Here is a 19,081-nt window from a genome sequence, read left to right as displayed (position 1 = left end):
GCCTGTAGGTGGAGCTATTATATTTATTTTTTAAAAATTATTTATTTTCAATCAATTATTTATATTCTCAAGAGTCATATTCTTTATATTGTGGTAATGTAGATAATATAATTCCCCCGCCACCCCCCAAAAAAATGGTTTGGTAAAATATATTTATTATTCCTCTCACGGTTGATTTATTTACTGCCAATTAGAAAAGTATATGTATCACTTTAATTCAATCTATTAAATTAATTAATTATATAACCCCCCCCAAAAAAAAGCAATAATTATTTTTTTAATGTTTATTTTAAAATATAAACTACATGAAACCACGTACAAATAAAAAAAGTCAACCTTTAAATATTTTACAGACTATGTTATTATTTTAATCTCATCTACATATGACCTGGCGATCAGTCCAGCAGAGTGTGCAATTTTAATCCGTCCATTTGATGCTTCAAGTCTGACTTAGTCGATGTTGGTGACCTGTAGGGCTGATTACGGGCCATGTCGTGGATGCTGTTGATTCTGAATGACAGCAAGGATTAGTGAGAAACAGAAAACAATCAAAAGTTATGTTCTCAGCTGGTAGCCAGAAAGGTTATTTGGTGTCCAGTATTAAGTTGTTCCAACTCAAGCTCAGGCATGAAAAGGTTGCAAAATGTCTGGTTTAATTGAGATTTCGTGTTCCCCAGGGTTTATTGAACCAGAGCACATTTTGTAATGCATGGACTGGATCGTTGGACTGACGTGTGATTGCGGTGTTGCCATGGTGACGTACTTGGAAGAATGTTACCTGTGAGACTTGTAAAAATCCTGTGTTCACTGTGAAGATAAACACTAAAAATACACTTGCCTTAATCTTCTTACAGGACCTGTGCTGCCTGATGGACCACACACACACACACACAGACACACACATGCAGATTGATCCTTAAGAGCAACCTAATTCCTCGCATCATCTCCATCACAGGGTCTGCTCGCATGGTTTCTCGGCTGGAGGGGCTGTGTAGCCTGGACTGTGTGGACAAGATGAGCATGTCGAGCCGCCTCAGCCTCAACAGCCTGGGCCGCATCTGCGGAACCGGCACGAGCAACGACATGGTGGTCCTTGACCGGGTCAAGAGAAAGAACTCGGTCAGGCGCATGTCCATCATCGAGGACGGACAGATAGCTGAGGTGCTCTATCTGATTCCCAAGCAGTGTATGATGGAGCAGCTGCCGTTCCTCAACCCTAATGATTACGTTTTGTGTGAGAAGCTGGCGGCCATACCTGCTGATGTGTCAGGTACACACACACGCGCACACACACACACACACACACACACACACACACATTCCACTTCTTTGTACATTGGGGGGCAATTTAATTTAGTCGTATTATAAAGTTTCTTTTTAGTGTCATTTTTGAAGCTTTTAAATCTTACACATACACTTGTATGTCTTTTATGCTCTGTTGATGCATTTTACAGCCCTTGAGTCACCAGATATGTCCACGGCTGTTAAATAATCAATACATACAATATTATTTTTCCTTAAACTACTGAAGTGGAGACTCTGTGGTTAAAAAAAAAAAGATAAATAAAAATAAAAAAAAATATATATATATATATATGTGTGTTAAACATCGCGCTGACCGGAACTGCACATTATTTACTATGGAATGTTACTACTACTACACTAAATGGTTATTGATATTTTTTTGTGGTGTGTCCGCGGTGCGTGTATATGCAAATAAATAAAAAAATGACACCTTGTAAGACGCACCTAGGTAGTTGGTGTAGATCTTTTTTTATTTTTTTTTATCAATAGGATTGTTAAGTCACAATGTTTTTTGTTTTTTTTTAACAATATGGCAACATGTTTTATTTTTTTGTTTTATTTTTTAAAATTGCAAACTCCCCCTTTAAGTAACTTCAGATTAGCTCAAAATGACATAATTTGTTGGATTTTTACTCTGGTCCAACCGATATGGATTTTTTTTTTTTTTTTTTTTTAGGCTGATGCAGATTCCGATTATAATTCAGATAATCGATTAATTGGTCGATTAATTAAAAAAAAATCTAAATCTGAATAAAACATTTTTTGATCACTTAACCATTTAAAACAATACAGATATGAATGAATTATGAGCAGAACATTTGACTTTTACACTACTCTGTTCTTTTGTATTTGTTTAACTTTACAACGCAAAGAAAAATCTGCCAAAATCTGCCTTTTTTTTTTTTTTTTTTTATTAAATCAAGTCATCACAGTATCTATAGTTGTGCGCACAGTACATGCAGGCTGAAGGAAAAACACACATACTTCCCAGCGAATGGATGATGTCATGGCTCAGAATCACATTTACACCCATAGCCTCCATTTAGAACACACACACACACACACACACACACACACACACACACACACATTCCCACACGCACCCACTTTTGTCACACATGCATGCTCCTGCTCGGACCGCCCCCCTCCCCCTTGTATCATCGTGAGCAATAGTCCAACTTGTTCCCCCTTCTCGCGCTGATCCACCGCAGTCAAGAGTTCTCCTCGCCAAAAGACGTGCACTCACCGCCATGAAAGAGAAAGGTAGTGTGTGGAGACATCCTGAAGACTTTTTTTTTTCCCGTTATGCTTAAATGTTTCTTGAAAATCTGTTTAGAAATATTTGCCGCTGCATTGATGTATGTGTGCGACTATAATTACTCCTCTGAGTTAATCTATATAGCTGCAAAGTTTCCACAAATACTTCAAAAAGTTTTGAGAAACCCACACTTGCGACGTTTACGGAAGTAAAAAAAAAAATGGAAGAGTAAAAGCCACTTTTCTGCTCCGATATGTATCACTCTCAAACTCAGTGCATCGTTCCAGATTTTTTTTTTTTTTTAACTGACAGAAGGAGAAAATATTCAGGAAATGACCGAAACAAAATGAAGGGATACAAACGTCGGTTGCCAAGTGTGGAAAAGGGAAAAAAGCTCAGCTGGTGCTGTTAAACATAGAGCAACATGTGAATTTTGCGTGACCCTTGAAGAAAAAAAGGCTCCATTCAAGCAACTATTCTTCTTCTTTTTTTATACATAAGTGTTCTTTTGTGACTTATCTGCTTAGTCAGGGTGAGACTTTTTTCACTTGCAGTGATAAAAAACAGTTCTCCCCTTCCACGTCTTCCTGAGACATTCCACGAGAATCTCATGGGCTGACTCCCGTCTTACCTCACACTTACCAGATCACCGTTTTTGCTCAAATGTGACTCACAGCCTCCCTACTTCTCTGTAAAAGAATGCAACATTGTTAAACACTTCCTGTCTGCCGCGTAAAAATTAATTGCGATACTTGAAATAGATTCTCCATCGCTTGACCGCAGATCCGCGATTAAGTGGTCATCTCGGGTGTCTCGCCATTTGTCGTCTTTCTAAATCCACCGTTTGCTAATACATGACAGCAGATCAGCTTCACAGTCAGGGAGTGATGTTGAGAACCGTGCGGTGCCGTTTGTATTGTCTTTTTCTTCAATCTTCAATTATTCACGCCTTTGATTTATGTGGAGCTCCCTCTAGTGGTATGTGAAAGAATCACTGTACTGAACTAAGTTGTATTTAATATTTAACTTCAATATATTTGCATTTAATCTTCAAGAACTGTTTGTTTTTATCTACATATACACATCTAGTACTTTAACTTTTATGTGGAATACTTTTTAATTATATCATTATTTAGCTATTTTAGCTCATTTCCAACCAGCTGTTTTCAAAGCAGAGCATTTTGTCTGATTTTTCAAGACCCCCCCCAACAAATTGTTTTATATGACAATATAACCACTGAACATACAAAAGATAGAATATATTTTCTTTTTTTTTTAACTAAAAAAAAATGTTGATTCTACCACTTTCATGGCTGGTTTCATCAAAAAGTGGCGAAAATTGCGAACTAACAGGACAGTGACGCGCTAATATATTTTTGCTTTGGTGACACCTCAAACTATAATCGATAAAAACAAGGCTGTGAAAAGGTTATTGATGTGATAAATAATTTATTTCCAGATATATATAACCAAGAAACAAGCCTTGCGTGACTTCTTCGCTGGACGTGAATGTCAATATTTTCAGTGTTTTTTTTAATTGAAAAGCCTCATTTAGACAAAAGTAGTCCTTTGCTGCCATCTTTGTTGCATCTGTTGTCTGTGATCACAGATTTTTGCTTTTTGTGAAAGTGCTCGGGCGCCCATCTGCAAATGGCGAGGTTTTGCTTCATTTCAAAGAAAACTTTTCGGTCTGCTGAAGCGCGATGTGGAAAACATGAGGTAATAAATCATAACGATGACAACGACCCACCCAAGCCCCTCTCTCAGGATAGCTTAATCAGTTAACGTCAACCTTTGGAAAGCGTGTTCTTGTAATCTTGTTTGTTACTGCGTACATGTCTGTTACCATGGCAACAAAGCTCTTCTGTTGCTGTGCAAATCTGGGACATACCAATGTCTCAATTTTATTAGCTCCTCACGAGGCTGAGGCGTGCAGTCACTTTGTGTTTGGCTGATTTACCAAAAAAAAAAAAAAAAAAGTAAATATAATTGACTAAAATAAATAAAAAAATTAAAAACGGTGCCATCCACACGCACAGAGTGGGAGAGGCAACGCTGTCAATGTGTCACATTCTTCCCTCTGCCAATCACAGGCGGGACCTTTTCAGTGGCCCGTGATTAGATTGTCCAGGCATCCTCGCTTTCTGGCTGCCTGACAGTATGACAGGATAGATAGAGGAAGAAGAATGCGGCCCCCGAGCACATGCTGCTAAGTGACATAACTCGGGTCCAAGTTGCTTTGACCTGCAGCGAGTCGTTAAGCCTTTGAGGGGAAAAAACACATAACGTTCAAGTAGCATTTATTCAGGAACCATTTTTTTCATTTTTTTTTTTTTAATCAAATTTTCAAGGAAAAATGGTTCATTTGCTCACATATATTATTTCTCAACTAAAATTAGGTATTCCTTTTTTTTTTTTTTTTTTTTTTAATGTCATGTTATCTGTTTTCCATGACATGCTGATGACAAACAAATGATTGAAGGCTTACCTTCTGCTCCCCCCCCCCCACAGTGCTTCACACTCACACTCCTGCGGCCAAGCGGGTCATCCGATGCGTCAAATGCGGCGGGGTCTGCAGAGGGGAGGTGCTGCGAGTCCAGTCCAATCACTTCCACATCAAATGCTTCACCTGCAAAGGTCGGTCGACCATTCCAATGACGCCACAAAATCAAATGTGAGCCGATGGAAATACTCTAATGTTGCCAAATAGTTACTGGGCCAAGAGTTGAAGTCTGTTCCGTCAGCGTTCAACAACGACAACATTAAATATGTTGATGGAGTGACCGTGGCAACTTTTTTGCGTTGAAGTTGTTTTTGTTTTTTGTTTTTTTATTCCACATGACTCCAAATTGCAGCTCATACATTATTCAAACTCAATTTATTGCAAAATATTCCGACTTCAATGGGCTCTTGTGGTTGCCAGACAACCACACACAGGAGTTACGGCTTCATGGGATTCATGTTTACGCAGCAGGCCATTGTCTTCACCTAATTGACCCTGACGGGCTTCTCGTGTTGGTGCCCTTGTTTGTGTTCTTGTGCTGTGCTTACCTCGCAAAGGGGAGGGGAAAAATTGAGCAGGGGAGCTTGCAGGATTTTAATCAACAATAAGGATTATTGGGAAGCAAGCAGTTTGCTTTGGCAATGTATTTTTACTTTCAGGTGACTAAATTGGGATTAGTATTGATCTGCGCCATCTGAGATTAAATTTGAATTTCCAACATTATTTTTTTTTTTTTTGAGTCGCAAGATTTTTTAAGAATTTAACACATTAAAAAAATCAATCCTCCCAAAATGCAGTGTCAAAGAAAACTCCCTCTGAAAAATAAAAACACCTGGCAAAACGTCCTTGTAACCACGGCGATGTACTCGGAACATTTCATCCAACCTCCAACCAATTAGGTTTCTTTCCATTGGTCATGTGACACTAACACCGAAAGGGTAATAATATTCCTGTTAGAAATTCCAAATTGGAATTTCAGAGTCAAACTCAGATGTCACAGATAAATATACTTATATCGATTTTTGAAGACTATCAAAAAGAGAATTGGCCCATAACCCACACATGACTAATCCATAAAACGAGTCATCAGTTCTTGGGACAATTTATTGAAATTTGGTGCCAATATTTATTTTCATTGTAGCAAACAATGCTCATGTGCCGAGTGACTCCCCAGACAGAAATAGACAGCCCTTGGCATTTGAATGCATTCTGCAGAGGTGCAACTGGAACAAGGTCAGATGGGCTCAAATACTTTGTGTATTTATTTTTTACTTTGTATTTTGGCCTTCTGTGTCATCTTGTTATCACTATTTAATAAATATGGGTATAAAATTTGATTTAAAAAATTACTTAAGTAAAGAAGTTGAATCACTACTTTTACTTTAACTCAAAGCTTTTTTTTTTTTTTTTTTTTTTTTTAACAGAATCTGTCCTTAAATATTTTTTTCCCGCCTCTACTAATGTTGACAAGTTCTCTTTTTTTTGGGGGGCAAAATTTAATGTGAATAATTGATTGTTTTCCTTCTCCGTGTTTGTTTAGTTTGTGGCTGCGACTTGGCCCAGTCCGGCTTCTTCATAAAGAACGGAGACTGCCTCTGTCCTCTCGACTACCAGAGGCTTCATGGCACCGTTTGCAACAGCTGCGGGGGATTTGTGGAGGGAGACGTGGTCGCCGTCTTGGGCAAGACTTATCACCCGGCCTGCTTCGTGTGCACCATTTGCAAGTAATAATAAAAAATAAAAAAAATTGAGCGCACTCGTCCAGTAATTTGAACGCTGCTGAATAGCTCAACGTTTGAACTGTAAATATATTGTTCTACAAACTATGAATGAATTTCAAGCTAATTTTATAAAATTGTCTTTAAAAATTGCTGACATCCAAACATCTTGTGTTACATCATCAAACAGTGGTTCACTTACGAGTTCCCCAACTTATAGTTTTTGGAAATAAATAAATGAAACTCCTAAGAAACCACTGCTAGCTTTGCTAGCTTAAAATGCTAAAAAACGCAAATAGGTGAATTTGTGAAAAGTGAAGCGCAAATAAACTGTGCCGTACACACAAGTGAACTTCAAACAAGATATTATTTTCTGTTATACCACAGGCAACCTTTTCCTGCCGGTGATTGTGTCACCTTCAGTGGGAAAGAGTGCATCTGTCAGCGGTGTGTTAACCCGTTGACGCCGCCACCGACTGGAATCAGATACTCCAACAGTAAGTTCAGCGGAACATTGTCGAATGTGTTTTAATGGCTTAAGCTGGCACGTTTTTTTTGTTTGTTTGTTTGTTTGTTTTTGTTTCGTCACCAGAGCTGGTATTTAGATGTTGATTTAGACGTACACAAACTTTCTTTCAACACACAGCTGTCCTCTTGGGAGTGCGTGTTGAGGGCATCTTGCTAGCTGCCTTCATCAAAATCGACCCCCCCCACCCACACCAAAAATAAAAATGAAATAATGTCATGATATTTGACAGCAAACTATTAAAAACAGAAAATATCATTTTTTTCATTAGAAAAACTAAGGTAAACCATTTTTCAAAGGTCTGAACCATCTGCGACAATAATTTTATCAAATGATTGACAATGTCTGTGCTCGTCTTTCGGTGTTCTCCTAGACTGCAACGGTTGTGGTCGCGACATCAAGAACGGTCAGGCTTTGTTCGCTTTGGGCAGCCAGTGGCACCTCGGCTGTTTCAAGTGCAACATTTGCAGAAAAATGCTGAGTGGAGAATACATCAGCAAGTAAATATCAACATATTTAACATTGCATACTGAAGTAATGATGAACTTGCTTTCATTCTACTTGGTGCGTTCCACCTTACAGGGATGGTGTTCCATATTGTGAGAGGGACTACCAGATTCAATTTGGGGTCCAATGTGACGCATGTCAGAAGTTCATAACGGGGAAAGTTCTTGAGGTGAGGCGTGACATGTGCAGTCGCTTGCATTCATGCATGAAAACAAGCACTTGATTTGAGAGAATTTTTTTTCTCTTGTGGATTTCTTTTCCAAAGTGACTTCAACACCAAAAATAAAATATTGCAAATCATGATTAATATATAATAATATTTTTTAAAGCTTTTTTTCCAGTGCAGCATTCTGATTTCTAAATTATAATGCGCAATTTGTTCCTTTCTGATTTTCAAAAGGCGGGCGACAAACACTATCATCCAGAATGTGCAAGATGCAGCCGATGTGACAAAACGTTCACGGAAGGCGAGGAAATGTATTTGCAAGGTTCGTGTGAACACTTTTGGCTCATATAAACACATTAGTGCAAATTATTAACTCATTCACTACCATTGACGGATAAAGACGTCAAAGATTTTTTTTTTTTTTTTTTTTTTTTACCCGGCTGGTAGTAAATGAGTTAAGTGTCGCGAATAAACTTTTGCCATTCGTTAGGCTCAACGGTGTGGCATCCGGACTGCAGAGAGAGCAGCACAAACCATGATAGCAACAGGGTAAGAACCCTCATTCAACCCTCAACTTGTCTTAAAATGATGGATGAAATGCAAGTTTTAGAGAATTGGATATACTTCTTCTCAGGTCCGAAGACTCAAAACACCTTGTCTTGATTTCTTTTATCCTCCAAGTGAACTGAAGGTTAATATTGAGAGCGGCTTTTGCAGTTTGATCTTTTTTTTTCCTCTCTCGAGTGTATTGTGTCATGTCGTAGTTTGAGATTAAGCAGCTCCTGGCTTGTTTCACATGCCTCCTTAACTCTTTGCTCACTATGCTCACTATCTGGAAAGTATTCACAGCACTTCGCTTTTACCACAGCAAGGAAGAAAAATGTCGACATCGCATTTGATGTAAAACATTGACCAACATTCCACCTAATTTTTACATGCTTAGGTTAGAGCACATGACACAAGTTGGATGTGCATTATTAGCTGATTTTTGGACCTGGGGTTTATATTCAACCATCATTTAATACAATAAGTACATCTGCACGATCGGATGAGATCCAAGATAAGACAATTCAACCTCATGCCACTTCCATGTGACTAAATTAGCTAACCAAAATATTAGAAACACCTATTGCAGTTCTACAGCAGTGTCAATCAAAACTGAGTTTTAATGTCTTTGGAAAGGAAACATTTTGGATCTCTATGCATGAGTGTGTTTGCTATCATTGTCATACTGTCGCTCAAACATCCATTGTAACCTATGGCAGTGATTCCCAACTACGGAAATGATCCAGTTAGGGTGAAAATGATTATTTATTTTACAATGAATGTATTTATGCTAGGGAGAACGATTAAATTCTTTTCCACTAGATGACAGAAGGTACAATTAAACCCTGCATTCACCTTTTAGCTTTAAATTCAAACAAACAGGCCCAGATTACATTCGATTACAGACTAAGTAGATTTGTGTAATATATATATATATATATATTTATATATATATATTTTTTTTTTTCTTTTTTTAAATTTTTTATTTTTTTTTTCCTGAAATATACTGTAAAAATAATGGGGGGTTACCTACAGTACTTCTCATTATGTTTTTGACTGGTGCTGCGCCATGAGAATTTATATATATATATATATATATATATATATGTATATATGTATATATATATAATTATTTTTCTTTTTTTTTCTTTTTTTTTTTAAAAAAGGTTGGGAAACACTGAGCTAAACATGTGTATAATACCCCATTATTAGAGTTTCCACATTTTTAATGCACTCAATTGGCCAGATTGCGTCACATATGTGGACCTCATACAGTTTTCTCTTTCCTCAGTCGACTCTCACTTCGTCTGAAAGCTCCTGCTCCAGACCCGGCTCGTGTACACCTGGAAGCCCCGGTCGCTCCATCTGTGTAAGTCACACGCATGGCGGACACATTTATTTCCAGCATTGTTTGCGGAGTTTGTTCAAGACTTGTCAAAGTCCAGGTATGGCGGCGTTGTTGTTGTAGCATAAACACCGATCAGCCACGGGGACAGGCAAACATGCTAAGCCAGATCTCATGATCAGGGGAAAAAAAAGACTCAGGGCGAGGGAAGATCAAGAACAAATCCCAAGTCCTAAAATAAAATAGTCTGTCCCCCTCCTCTGGTTATTTGTATTACCACATCGAAAAGTATGAGCTCAGTTGCTGTTGTGACCTGACTGTTGTAGTTTTGTGCCCCTTATTCAATGAACTTTAAGCCCACAGAAACACTTTGAAGCACACCCGAAGTGTGATGTCGTGGGATTAAAGTGTCACTCCTCCCAAAAGTGCAAACTTTGTACTTTCACTTGTCTCAACTCATGTCTGCTCCCATTTCAACCCTCTGTGTCCTTCTCCGACCCCCCCCCCCATTACCCCCACAATCCACAATCCCACTCTCACTGTCCCCCCTCCCAGGCTAAAGTAGATGATGAGATCATTGATTACCGAGACTTAGCCGCGATTCCCAGAGTCAAGGCTATTTATGACATAGAGCATCCTGATATGATGTCCTATAAGAGTGACAACGTCACCTCAGCTGCTCTGGACAGCAGAGGCGACACACGAGACACAAAAAGCTCTGCCGAGGTAACATCATCCATCGGTCGCTAAAACGTGCAAAATAAATCATCTGTTTTAGTTTATGAAACTATATCTTGCAGATATTCAGTGGTGCGTAGAAGTTGAGGAAATGTTGCTAATTTAGTACATCTTTTCTTTTTCTAGTCTCTGGCCAATGTATCGGAGACCACGGAGGTAAATATTCTCGCTGTTCAATCAGTGTGATATCTTGTGTCCTAATCGTACATTTGTGTCCTGTTTTTTTGTCAAGGAAAGTTACGAGTTGCGGAAATGCATTCCCAAGTCGGCGAGCCACGGATCTTTCGGCGTTCAGTCGTACAGTCGTCACAGCTACACGCCCACCCGTTCCCCACAACACTTCCACCGGCCCGGTAAAACGTACACGATTCTTTGGTTCCTCCCTTTTGTGTCCGTAGCAACTCCTTCTGCTCACCTATTTGCTATACCTCGCCGTCTTTCTTTTTCATCCTCCACTCCCTCACTTCTTCTGGATTAACAAATAGGCTCTTTATTTTCCGCCAACGACACCTTGCCCACTCCCTCTTCCTGTCACCGATTAGTTCCTGACACCACAGGTAAGATCACAACAGCCTCTTCTCCTGCCTGGTACCCCCTTTTTTTCAGGAAGGATTCTTGTCCCTCGATAGATCAAGGTTTCAACATGTACAGGATTCCCAGATTGTCAGAGAGAAATTAGTTTAAGAGGTTTTATTGGCAAATGTCTTTTTTTTTATTCATGATTGTAATAAAAATGTTTTTATTTTTTATTTATATTTATATTTATATTTATATTTTTATTTTTATTTTTATTTTTATTTTTATTTTTATTTTTATTTATTTTTATTTTTATTTTTTATTTTTATTTTTATTTTTATTTTTATTTTTATTTTTATTTTTATTTATATTATTATTATTATTATTATTATTATTATTATTATTATTATTAATAATAATATAATTATTATTAATATTATTATTATTATTATGCGCAGTATCTCCATGGAAACACAGCCATCTAGTGGTCAAAGTTAGCGGACAATCTTTAACTTTCCGTCTTGAGAAGTGTGAATAAATCTACTCTTTGTACTGTACTTAATTTTGGATTATGTTGTGAACCGACATTGATTTTTATGATGCATTTTGTGCTCAAGGAATCAGCCACTCAAATTCTGACGCCACATTCTTGTCCTTCAGATCAAGGTTTCAACATGTACAGAAAACCTCCAATTTTCAAACAGCAAGGTACTTTCAATCTTGTTTATTTCATAATACAGGATCTTGTCTGTTACCATTGTCGGAACATTTTCGAATGAGTCATTAAGACCTTTCAACACAATTCCGTTGGCACCCATGCAGTCTTGTAAAGCTTTATATTGCTGCGCTTACGTTTTACAGTCTACACACAGAGTTTGTTGGACTTTGGCTAAAATCAAAACAGAGTCCCGTCATATAAATCATTGTGCTCAGCAAACATAAAAATACATGTTAATGGAGAAGTCAAAGAGTCCGACTGAAATAATGTATCTGCTGTTTGACTTTGACGTAGATCCCAACTCCACCCAAACATCCTCTCTACCTGGATACGGTTGCAATGGCCTCAATCCGGTTAGTCAATTCCAGAACACTACAGTATATTTTTATTTTGATTCAGTCTGTGGGCTGTGATTGCATGATATACTAGATTTTCTAGTCCATCCATCCATGTGATCCCTAAATGTCAAAAGAACTAAAAAGTTGTGATGTCCTGGGAATAAATTTTACCCCCCCCCTCCTAAAAAAAAATTAAAAATGGGGGGTAAATGATATACGTTATGAAAATCACACATCTGAACGAAAATAATAAAATATTTTTTTACCTGGTGAATTTCAAGCTTATGTGTTAGAATTTTACGTATGCCTTTTATTAGAAACGAATACAGGGCTGCGTTTTTTTAAAAATATATGGGTTTTATTAAAAAAAAAAAGGTCCTTCCTTTAATAATTCTCTTTTTATTATTCACCCCAAAAAAAGAAGAAGAAAAAAAACAAAATTTGATTTAAATGCTTTGTCACATATATGATCAGAATTGGTCCAAATGTAGTTTTTGTTTATGATACAACACAAGAATTTGTTCCAAATTATTTGGCGAACCCCCAAACTACATTTTGTGGACCCCCTATTTGAGAGCCCCCGACTTCCATAATTACATTTCTTTTGCTTTTTACTCAGCCGCAATCCGCTGAATTCCTCAGGAGCAGTGGTGACACACTAAGAGGTATGCTTCTTTTTTTTTTTTTTTTTGTGTGTGTGTGTTACATCCTCCTAAAACAAGTCCCTTTCCTTTCAGATTTCAAGGTACGTGAGAGGATTTCGCCGCAGTCGAGTCTGTGACTTCTTTCTCTCCTCCATGCAACCAAGTCAAAAATGAAACATCAAGCATATTTGCAGCTGCATAATTGCATCTTTATTAACCGCTCATTCTATATTGCGCACGTCTACGTTGCTTGTAGTAAATGTGCCATTTCATCTTAACCGTGATTAACCGTGTTGAGAATCTGTTACTTGCTTGTGTCTGTAGCTCTTCCATGACAGCCCGCATCCATTTGCACGAATGGACAGAGGAGTGTCAATGCCTAATTTGTTGGAGCCAAAAGCAAGTATTGCATTCATGTTTAGCCCTTTTGTGTTGTTTGCAAATACTAACCATGCATGTATTTATTTATTTTTTTTGGTCACATTTTTATTTTTACTCCCTACATTTAGAAAATTACTATCTGCATTTTGTACTCTTTAGTTTAACTACTTGCTTTAACCTAGTCTTTGTTGTGTCAAGGTCTACCCATACGAAATGCTAACGATTGCCAACAGGGGACGTGTGAAGCTTCCCAGAGAGGTTGACAGAACAAGATTAGAGGTAATCATCGTTTTATACGATACAAAACACAACAACTGTGCCATGATGATCATCTGCAGCGCTGCAGAATCAATGTTTATTTCATAAAATGACAAAAATAGAAGCTGAAATCTGATTGGACAAAAACTGCAGCATCCACATACACATTCTGATTAAATACAATCCACAGATACTAGAACTTAGATTGTAAATGTATGTCAGCGCTCGTCTCGCGGTAATGCTCTTGCATTCTTTCATTCCAGCGTCATCTGTCTCCAGATTCCTTCTTTGAGATCTTCGGCATGGTGATGAAAGAATTTGACAGACTTCCGCTTTGGAAAAGAAATGACATGAAGAAAAAAGCCAACCTCTTTTAAATTTTTATTTTATTTTTTTTTTAAATTCATTGTTATGTGTTTTTATTTATTGTCAGACTGCTATGATTTCAACATACTGATGGGGGCGCCAGAGCAGCAAAAAGCAAAGTTGAAGTTTATTATTATTAATTTTTTTTTTATTGTGCTCATATGGACGGATACCGAGGACTCAATTATCTGAGCTGAAAGCTGAATCATGGGAATGTTTGCGCGTGGAATGTTATGTTAAAGCAATCTGGAAGATCTCAAAGCCGGGTTTTCAATGTTAAGCTAACCATTTCACCATTGCGACACGAATGCTTCTGTTCGTATTTGCCTTCAGAAAATGGTAGAAACAAAAACACTTCTTCGAAGATATTTAAATGTTTGTTTTTTTTTACAATAAGCATACATTTTGAAAAAATATTTGGAGTGTGTGAGAAAACCAAGTATATTAGCTGCCATAACAAATGACTGTTATTGCATGATGCTGTATAATGTACTATTATATTCTTAGTCTTGTGTTTTCAACTTGTCTCTAAATCATCATGATTATGGGCTTTAAAAGTTAAAAAAAAAAAAAAAAAAAGTGAGTTATTTTTCTCAGAACTCTGCTCAAGCGCCGTAAAAATAAAATGAGCTGAAGTGAATATTTGTATTGTATCGTATTATTTGTATGCGTTTCTATGCCCATTTACATGATTTATTTTTTTTTGGCCCACATCTCCAAAGGTTTGCACATGAACGCCTAAAAATGAGAAGTATGTATTTTTTGACTTTCATGTTTGCCTCAAAGAGCAATTTTATGATGACAGATGATGACTTGATCTGCTTATCTGGACTGTGCAGAGAGAGATACCTTTGTGACTATTATCCTGTCTGCAGATTATTTGAGCAAATTTCAATTCAAGTCAGTCTATGGAGAAAGCAGTCGAGAAGGCATGTCGACTCTTAAAAGGCTGGAATTCTTATGTTTGCGCTCTGCTATCGCTCCGTCAAAGTTGGTAGATCATACGTTTATTTTTAGATAAACTGTTTCAAAGAGGCCATCTGTCTCCTCATGCTCACTGTCAATTCTACTTTTAGACCTTTGTTTTTATATATCTCAAGTGTTTACATTTTTAAATAATCACTTCTACAATGTTCCTTGAAAATTACAATGTCCCATCACTGATGAGCCATTTTCCTCCTTCAGACCTGCTTGTTTTCCCTTCTTTCCTTCCTTCAACATTTTTCCAGCTTTAATTCTGTATTAGCTTGGTCGTCTCATCCCCGATCGTGAGGTCATATGTTTTGACCGAGTTTCAACGAAGCTGCCAACATTTTGCAAATGTTTTGACACACTGTCACCTTTCCTGTGTCTCCTTGTCCTGTTTTTGTGGACTTTCAAAGGTTTACACAGCAGACAACTAAACAAATTATCAGCTAAAGAAATAACCTTGACTGATAACGAGTGTAAGCTGAACAAACGCAGAAGGGAAAGAATGAAAAATATTGTCTCAGGTTCATGTGAAAATTACTTTTTTTTTTTGTATTTATAATCACAAGCACTTTAAAGCAGCAGTCCCGAGCCTTCCTTGCGCCACTGACCGTTTTCATGTCTTGTAATATTTTGGCAGGCTGGCATGTAGAAACAAAAACAAACTATCAACATTTCAGAGACTGTACATCACTCCTTCTAATTTTTATGTATTTTAATTTTTTTTATTTATATATATTTTTAACTCTCAGTATCTGTAGTGACAACTATCTTTTCTTGCCACCGGAGGAGCGGGTGAATAAACAACCAGTCTGACGCAACAAAAATCTTCCAACTCAGGTTCATCGTTTAACAGATTTACTAATGACTCAAACACAAATACAAACAAATCCTGGTCCTTTCTGTTTCAAAATAAAAGAAAATAAACATTTCCAAATATGGCTCTTATAGTATCTGTATAACTCCATATAGCCATCTCTGTCCAGTACCAAATGTCCCACGGACCGGAATCAGTCCGCGGCTTGGACCTTGGGAACCCAACTTTAAAGCCCACCTAGCATGAGGTAGGTGGGACTTAAACGGGGTCCTATTGGTCAATTTACAGAGCGCCCTCGATGGCGGGCGTCTGATTGGCTCATATTATAGTCTGTCACCAAGTCAACTGATTTAGCCCCTCCCTTCTTTGCACCGACTAGATGTCCGGCCAAAGGCAGCATTTTGACGAAAACATCCAACTCGGCCGCACTAATGGAGCCAACAGCCGTGTATATGGCGTGTTTTTAAACGAGGATCATGTCCGGACCGGAAGCCAAACGCTCGAACGCACTATCACTCGCTAGCTAGGAGCCCGCAGGAGGAGGAGGAGGAGGCGGATCGGACTCCCTTCAGTAAATTGGCGTCGTTCCCCCCGCGATGGAGGCTGCTGACGGGACCCGCCAGGACCACCGCAGTGTCGGCCACCAGACGTCGACGCCTCGTTGAGCGACGCAATTAAGAACCAAAAATTGCACACACCTGTCTCCACTGGAACTTTTCGATCGGCATCCTAGCGAGAAGTTATAACGGGTGAACGTTAGCCCCCCTGGAGCACGATGACCTGCATCGACGTGACCTAAAGAGCACATTCGTGTCACCCTTAACCAGGAGTTGTTGTCGAAAGTATATATTTTTTTCTCCTCCAATTTTATTTATAAGAGCACACGCCGTCCCCTCCATCGACCACCATGTCAGTCAAAGAGAACTCCTGTCGGAAATTTCAAGCCAACATTTTTAATAAGAGCAAATGTCAGAATTGTTTTAAGCCTCGAGAATCTCACCTGGTCAACGACGAAGACCTCAACCAGGTGAGTACTTCAATACCTTATCACTGCAGTTTCCCTATGACAAAAAAAATCTGTAAAAAATCTGACCCGAATGGCAAACATTCAGACTGATGACAAAAGTACTCGTACTCTGTACCTAAGTAGGAGTACAGATACTTAAAAACGTCCTGTAAAAATGACTGGTATAAGAAGCACTGATTTCACTCCTTTATTCAATTACAATTCGAAAAGTAGGGACTCTGAAATGTCCTTAAGTACGTAAACATTTTAACTGTCAATCTAAGATGGGTAGAGTAGCCAGTAGTAGTTGTACTCAAGTAAGAGAACTGTTGCCTTAGAATCATAAAACTCAAAAGTACAATACATTACAACTTTATTTATATAGCATATTTCACAACCGCTAGAGCTGTAATAAAGCACTCTCCATATGTTGTAATATAAATTGGCCAAAGGCTGTCGTCTCAAAATTACCCCAAAGTTGTGACAAAAACTACTTAAGTACTGAGTAACTGTAACTGCTGGGGGATTTGTGCCCTAATAATGCCGAACCCCGCATATGCGGTGGTGCACTTTATTTAACTTCTCCAGATGGATTCACTCATTTATACCTCTTGCGTACACTGAAAAAGATGCATTAGTGGTAGCAAATTTAATTGTTCTATCTGTCACTGTATGCTGTTTGCATAAATATATGACGATTGAACAAAGATCCTTTTTCTTTTGCGGTGAATAGAGATAATTTTCCAACTCATTAAGTGGAATTGGATCATTTCCAGCGGCACACCTGATGTGCTCTCACGGCACACTAACGTGCCTTGACAGTGTTTGGGAATCCCTGCCGTATTGTGTGGTGTAATATTAACATGAACTCAGCACGAGGATGAATGCTCATGCGCAGGGTGTGTTTCTGCTTCATGTGTCAACAAAGCCTCAAAGTGCAAAGGTTTGTTTCATTGAAGTCAATTCGTCACCAACCCAGGGGTGTCTATTCACCTTAATTTCATGCTGAACTAGGTCTCCGCTAAAGCTTTCCACCTCACTTGCCGTTACCTTCAGCGTTTGCTGATTTAATTGGGTCAAAAAGCGTGCAAAAACGATTGCCAGCTTCATCCTCTATTTGCCACACTGTCCAAACTCTAGTGTGGAGTCCCACAAAGATCGACTCTCCGCAAATCGCATTACTGTATGTTCCATTTAGTTGATTAATCACAAATGGTCCTATTCCAACAGTACTTCCCAGCTGGTCAGAGAGTGATGGCTCTGGAAAAGTAACAGCAGACTTTCCTTAAAATATGATGGAAAATAGCTCGTCTTTCCCTGTGGAACACCGGCTGTCAACCTCCAACCTAGCCAGTCATGTCTTAGTTGTAAAGTTTTCCTACAGTGGAGTGCTTGGAGGCACGCTGGTGTCATTCGGTTCGTGTCTTTAGCCCAGCTGAATCGCTCTGAGGTTGGGCAGCAATTTGTTACGGGATTTTAGAAATCATTCTCCCCGTCAGAAACAATTGGAACTGACAACTTACTCTACCTAGCATGAAATCTTTATCAATATTACCGGTAATTTATTTTTACATTTAATTCTTCAGAAAATGGAAATTTGGATTTTTGCATCAAGGTCCTAAAGGTTTTTTTTTTAACTGGGGATCAATCAAGTGTAAAAAAAGAGGCGACATGGCATCTGTACTCTTTGCTTCATATTTCTTCATCGCTTATCGACTGTATGTTCTGTTTTTACATAGTGCCCCCTAGTGTTCGCACTGAGTTATTACTTATTACTTAAATATATGCCATTTTGAAGAAAAGCTGGAACATTGGACTTCATTGAAATATCAAGTATCCGTAGTTAGTATCGACCAGGGCACAAATGTACGTGATGTAAATTGGAAGTTATTGTGACATTTGAGGCAATTTCTATCCTGAGAAATTAGGTTCTGCAGCTTTATTTTTGTTCTTACCCTGAGGAACGCCTGCTGTCAACCTACGAGTTGAGCCAGTCTTGTCTGAGTTGCAAAGAGAAGAATGATTGACGGCCCATGCGTTTCATTCTTTTTACTTCTTCCACTGGCCTCGCTGTCCACAGTTCACTTGAAGACGCAAGACTAGCGGTTGCGTTCTGGTTGGAGCAACGAGGAGGTCAGGAACTGTTGCGACACACGCAGCTGAACCACGAAACCAGTGAAGGGGAAAACTTGACCTGGAATTATCAGCGTGTATTTTTCAAATGGGGCTGCTGTCAGGTCATGTGAGGAAAGACAAGTTTTTTTTCTCCCCCCCTTCCCTTCTGAACTCTGCACAGTCTCCTTGGGTTTCAGGCATATTTTTACAGGCTTGGACGCAGCCGGTATCAGTGTGATTCCTTCCTGCAGGCGGTCCCATTATCAGATAGCTTGGTTGCAAACCGCTGACAGTTGTGTTGGGTGACTTAAGCAAGATTGAAAATTGCTGTTATTTCATTT

The 19,081-nt window shown here is 38.5% G+C and overlaps 2 protein-coding genes across 9 annotated transcripts in view; both read left to right on the top strand.

Moving 5' to 3' along the window:
* The first annotated feature begins 892 nt into the window (after positions 1–892).
* LOC148317344 (actin-binding LIM protein 1-like) lies at positions 893–15,692 on the top strand. Of its 4 annotated transcripts, XM_088284840.1 has the most exons (21): positions 893–1,270; positions 5,075–5,200; positions 6,607–6,790; positions 7,172–7,281; positions 7,684–7,810; positions 7,893–7,986; positions 8,218–8,305; positions 8,474–8,532; positions 8,618–8,674; positions 9,821–9,898; positions 10,430–10,600; positions 10,739–10,768; positions 10,845–10,965; positions 11,098–11,169; positions 11,789–11,836; positions 12,141–12,199; positions 12,804–12,849; positions 12,922–12,929; positions 13,153–13,227; positions 13,408–13,488; positions 13,731–15,692. In XM_088284840.1, exons 1-21 carry the CDS (start codon positions 967–969, stop codon positions 13,842–13,844), a joined length of 2,052 nt encoding a protein of 683 aa, XP_088140966.1. In that variant the 5' UTR covers positions 893–966; the 3' UTR covers positions 13,845–15,692. The 4 variants fall into 4 exon arrangements, 1 of the variants encoding a protein (XP_088140966.1); XR_015840062.1 differs by lacking the exon at positions 8,618–8,674 and having other exon boundaries at positions 12,922–13,488; positions 13,731–13,807; XR_015840064.1 differs by lacking the exon at positions 10,430–10,600 and having other exon boundaries at positions 12,922–13,488; positions 13,731–13,807.
* A 305-nt stretch (positions 15,693–15,997) lies between these two features.
* The window catches only part of mpripa (myosin phosphatase Rho interacting protein a), a 36,186-nt gene continuing 33,102 nt past the window's right edge, over positions 15,998–19,081 (top strand). For all 5 annotated transcript variants that reach the window (XM_088283706.1, XM_088283707.1, XM_088283705.1 and 2 more), the window contains exon 1: positions 15,998–16,646. In XM_088283706.1, coding sequence (XP_088139832.1) covers positions 16,527–16,646 — 120 coding nt within the window. In that variant the 5' untranslated portion in view covers positions 15,998–16,526. The remainder of the gene's footprint in view (positions 16,647–19,081) is intronic.

Source organism: Idiotropiscis lumnitzeri, chromosome 20, assembly GCF_059441095.1.
Source record: "Idiotropiscis lumnitzeri isolate Australia: NSW breed Sydney's pygmy pipehorse chromosome 20, RoL_Ilum_1.0, whole genome shotgun sequence".
Taxonomy (NCBI): Eukaryota; Metazoa; Chordata; class Actinopteri; order Syngnathiformes; family Syngnathidae; genus Idiotropiscis; species Idiotropiscis lumnitzeri.
Note: the sequence above shows the minus strand (reverse complement) of the source record. Positions and strands in the feature narration are given on the sequence as shown.

Coding starts and splice junctions, on each gene's coding strand:
- LOC148317344 (XM_088284840.1), top strand. CDS start 967: ATGGTTTCTCGGCTGGAGGGGCTGTGTAGCCTGGACTGTGTGGACAAG. Junction 9,899..10,429: donor GCCCCGGTCGCTCCATCTGT/GTAAGTCACACG, acceptor CCCCCCTCCCAG/GCTAAAGTAGATGATGAGAT. Junction 13,489..13,730: donor TTGACAGAACAAGATTAGAG/GTAATCATCGTT, acceptor CTTTCATTCCAG/CGTCATCTGTCTCCAGATTC.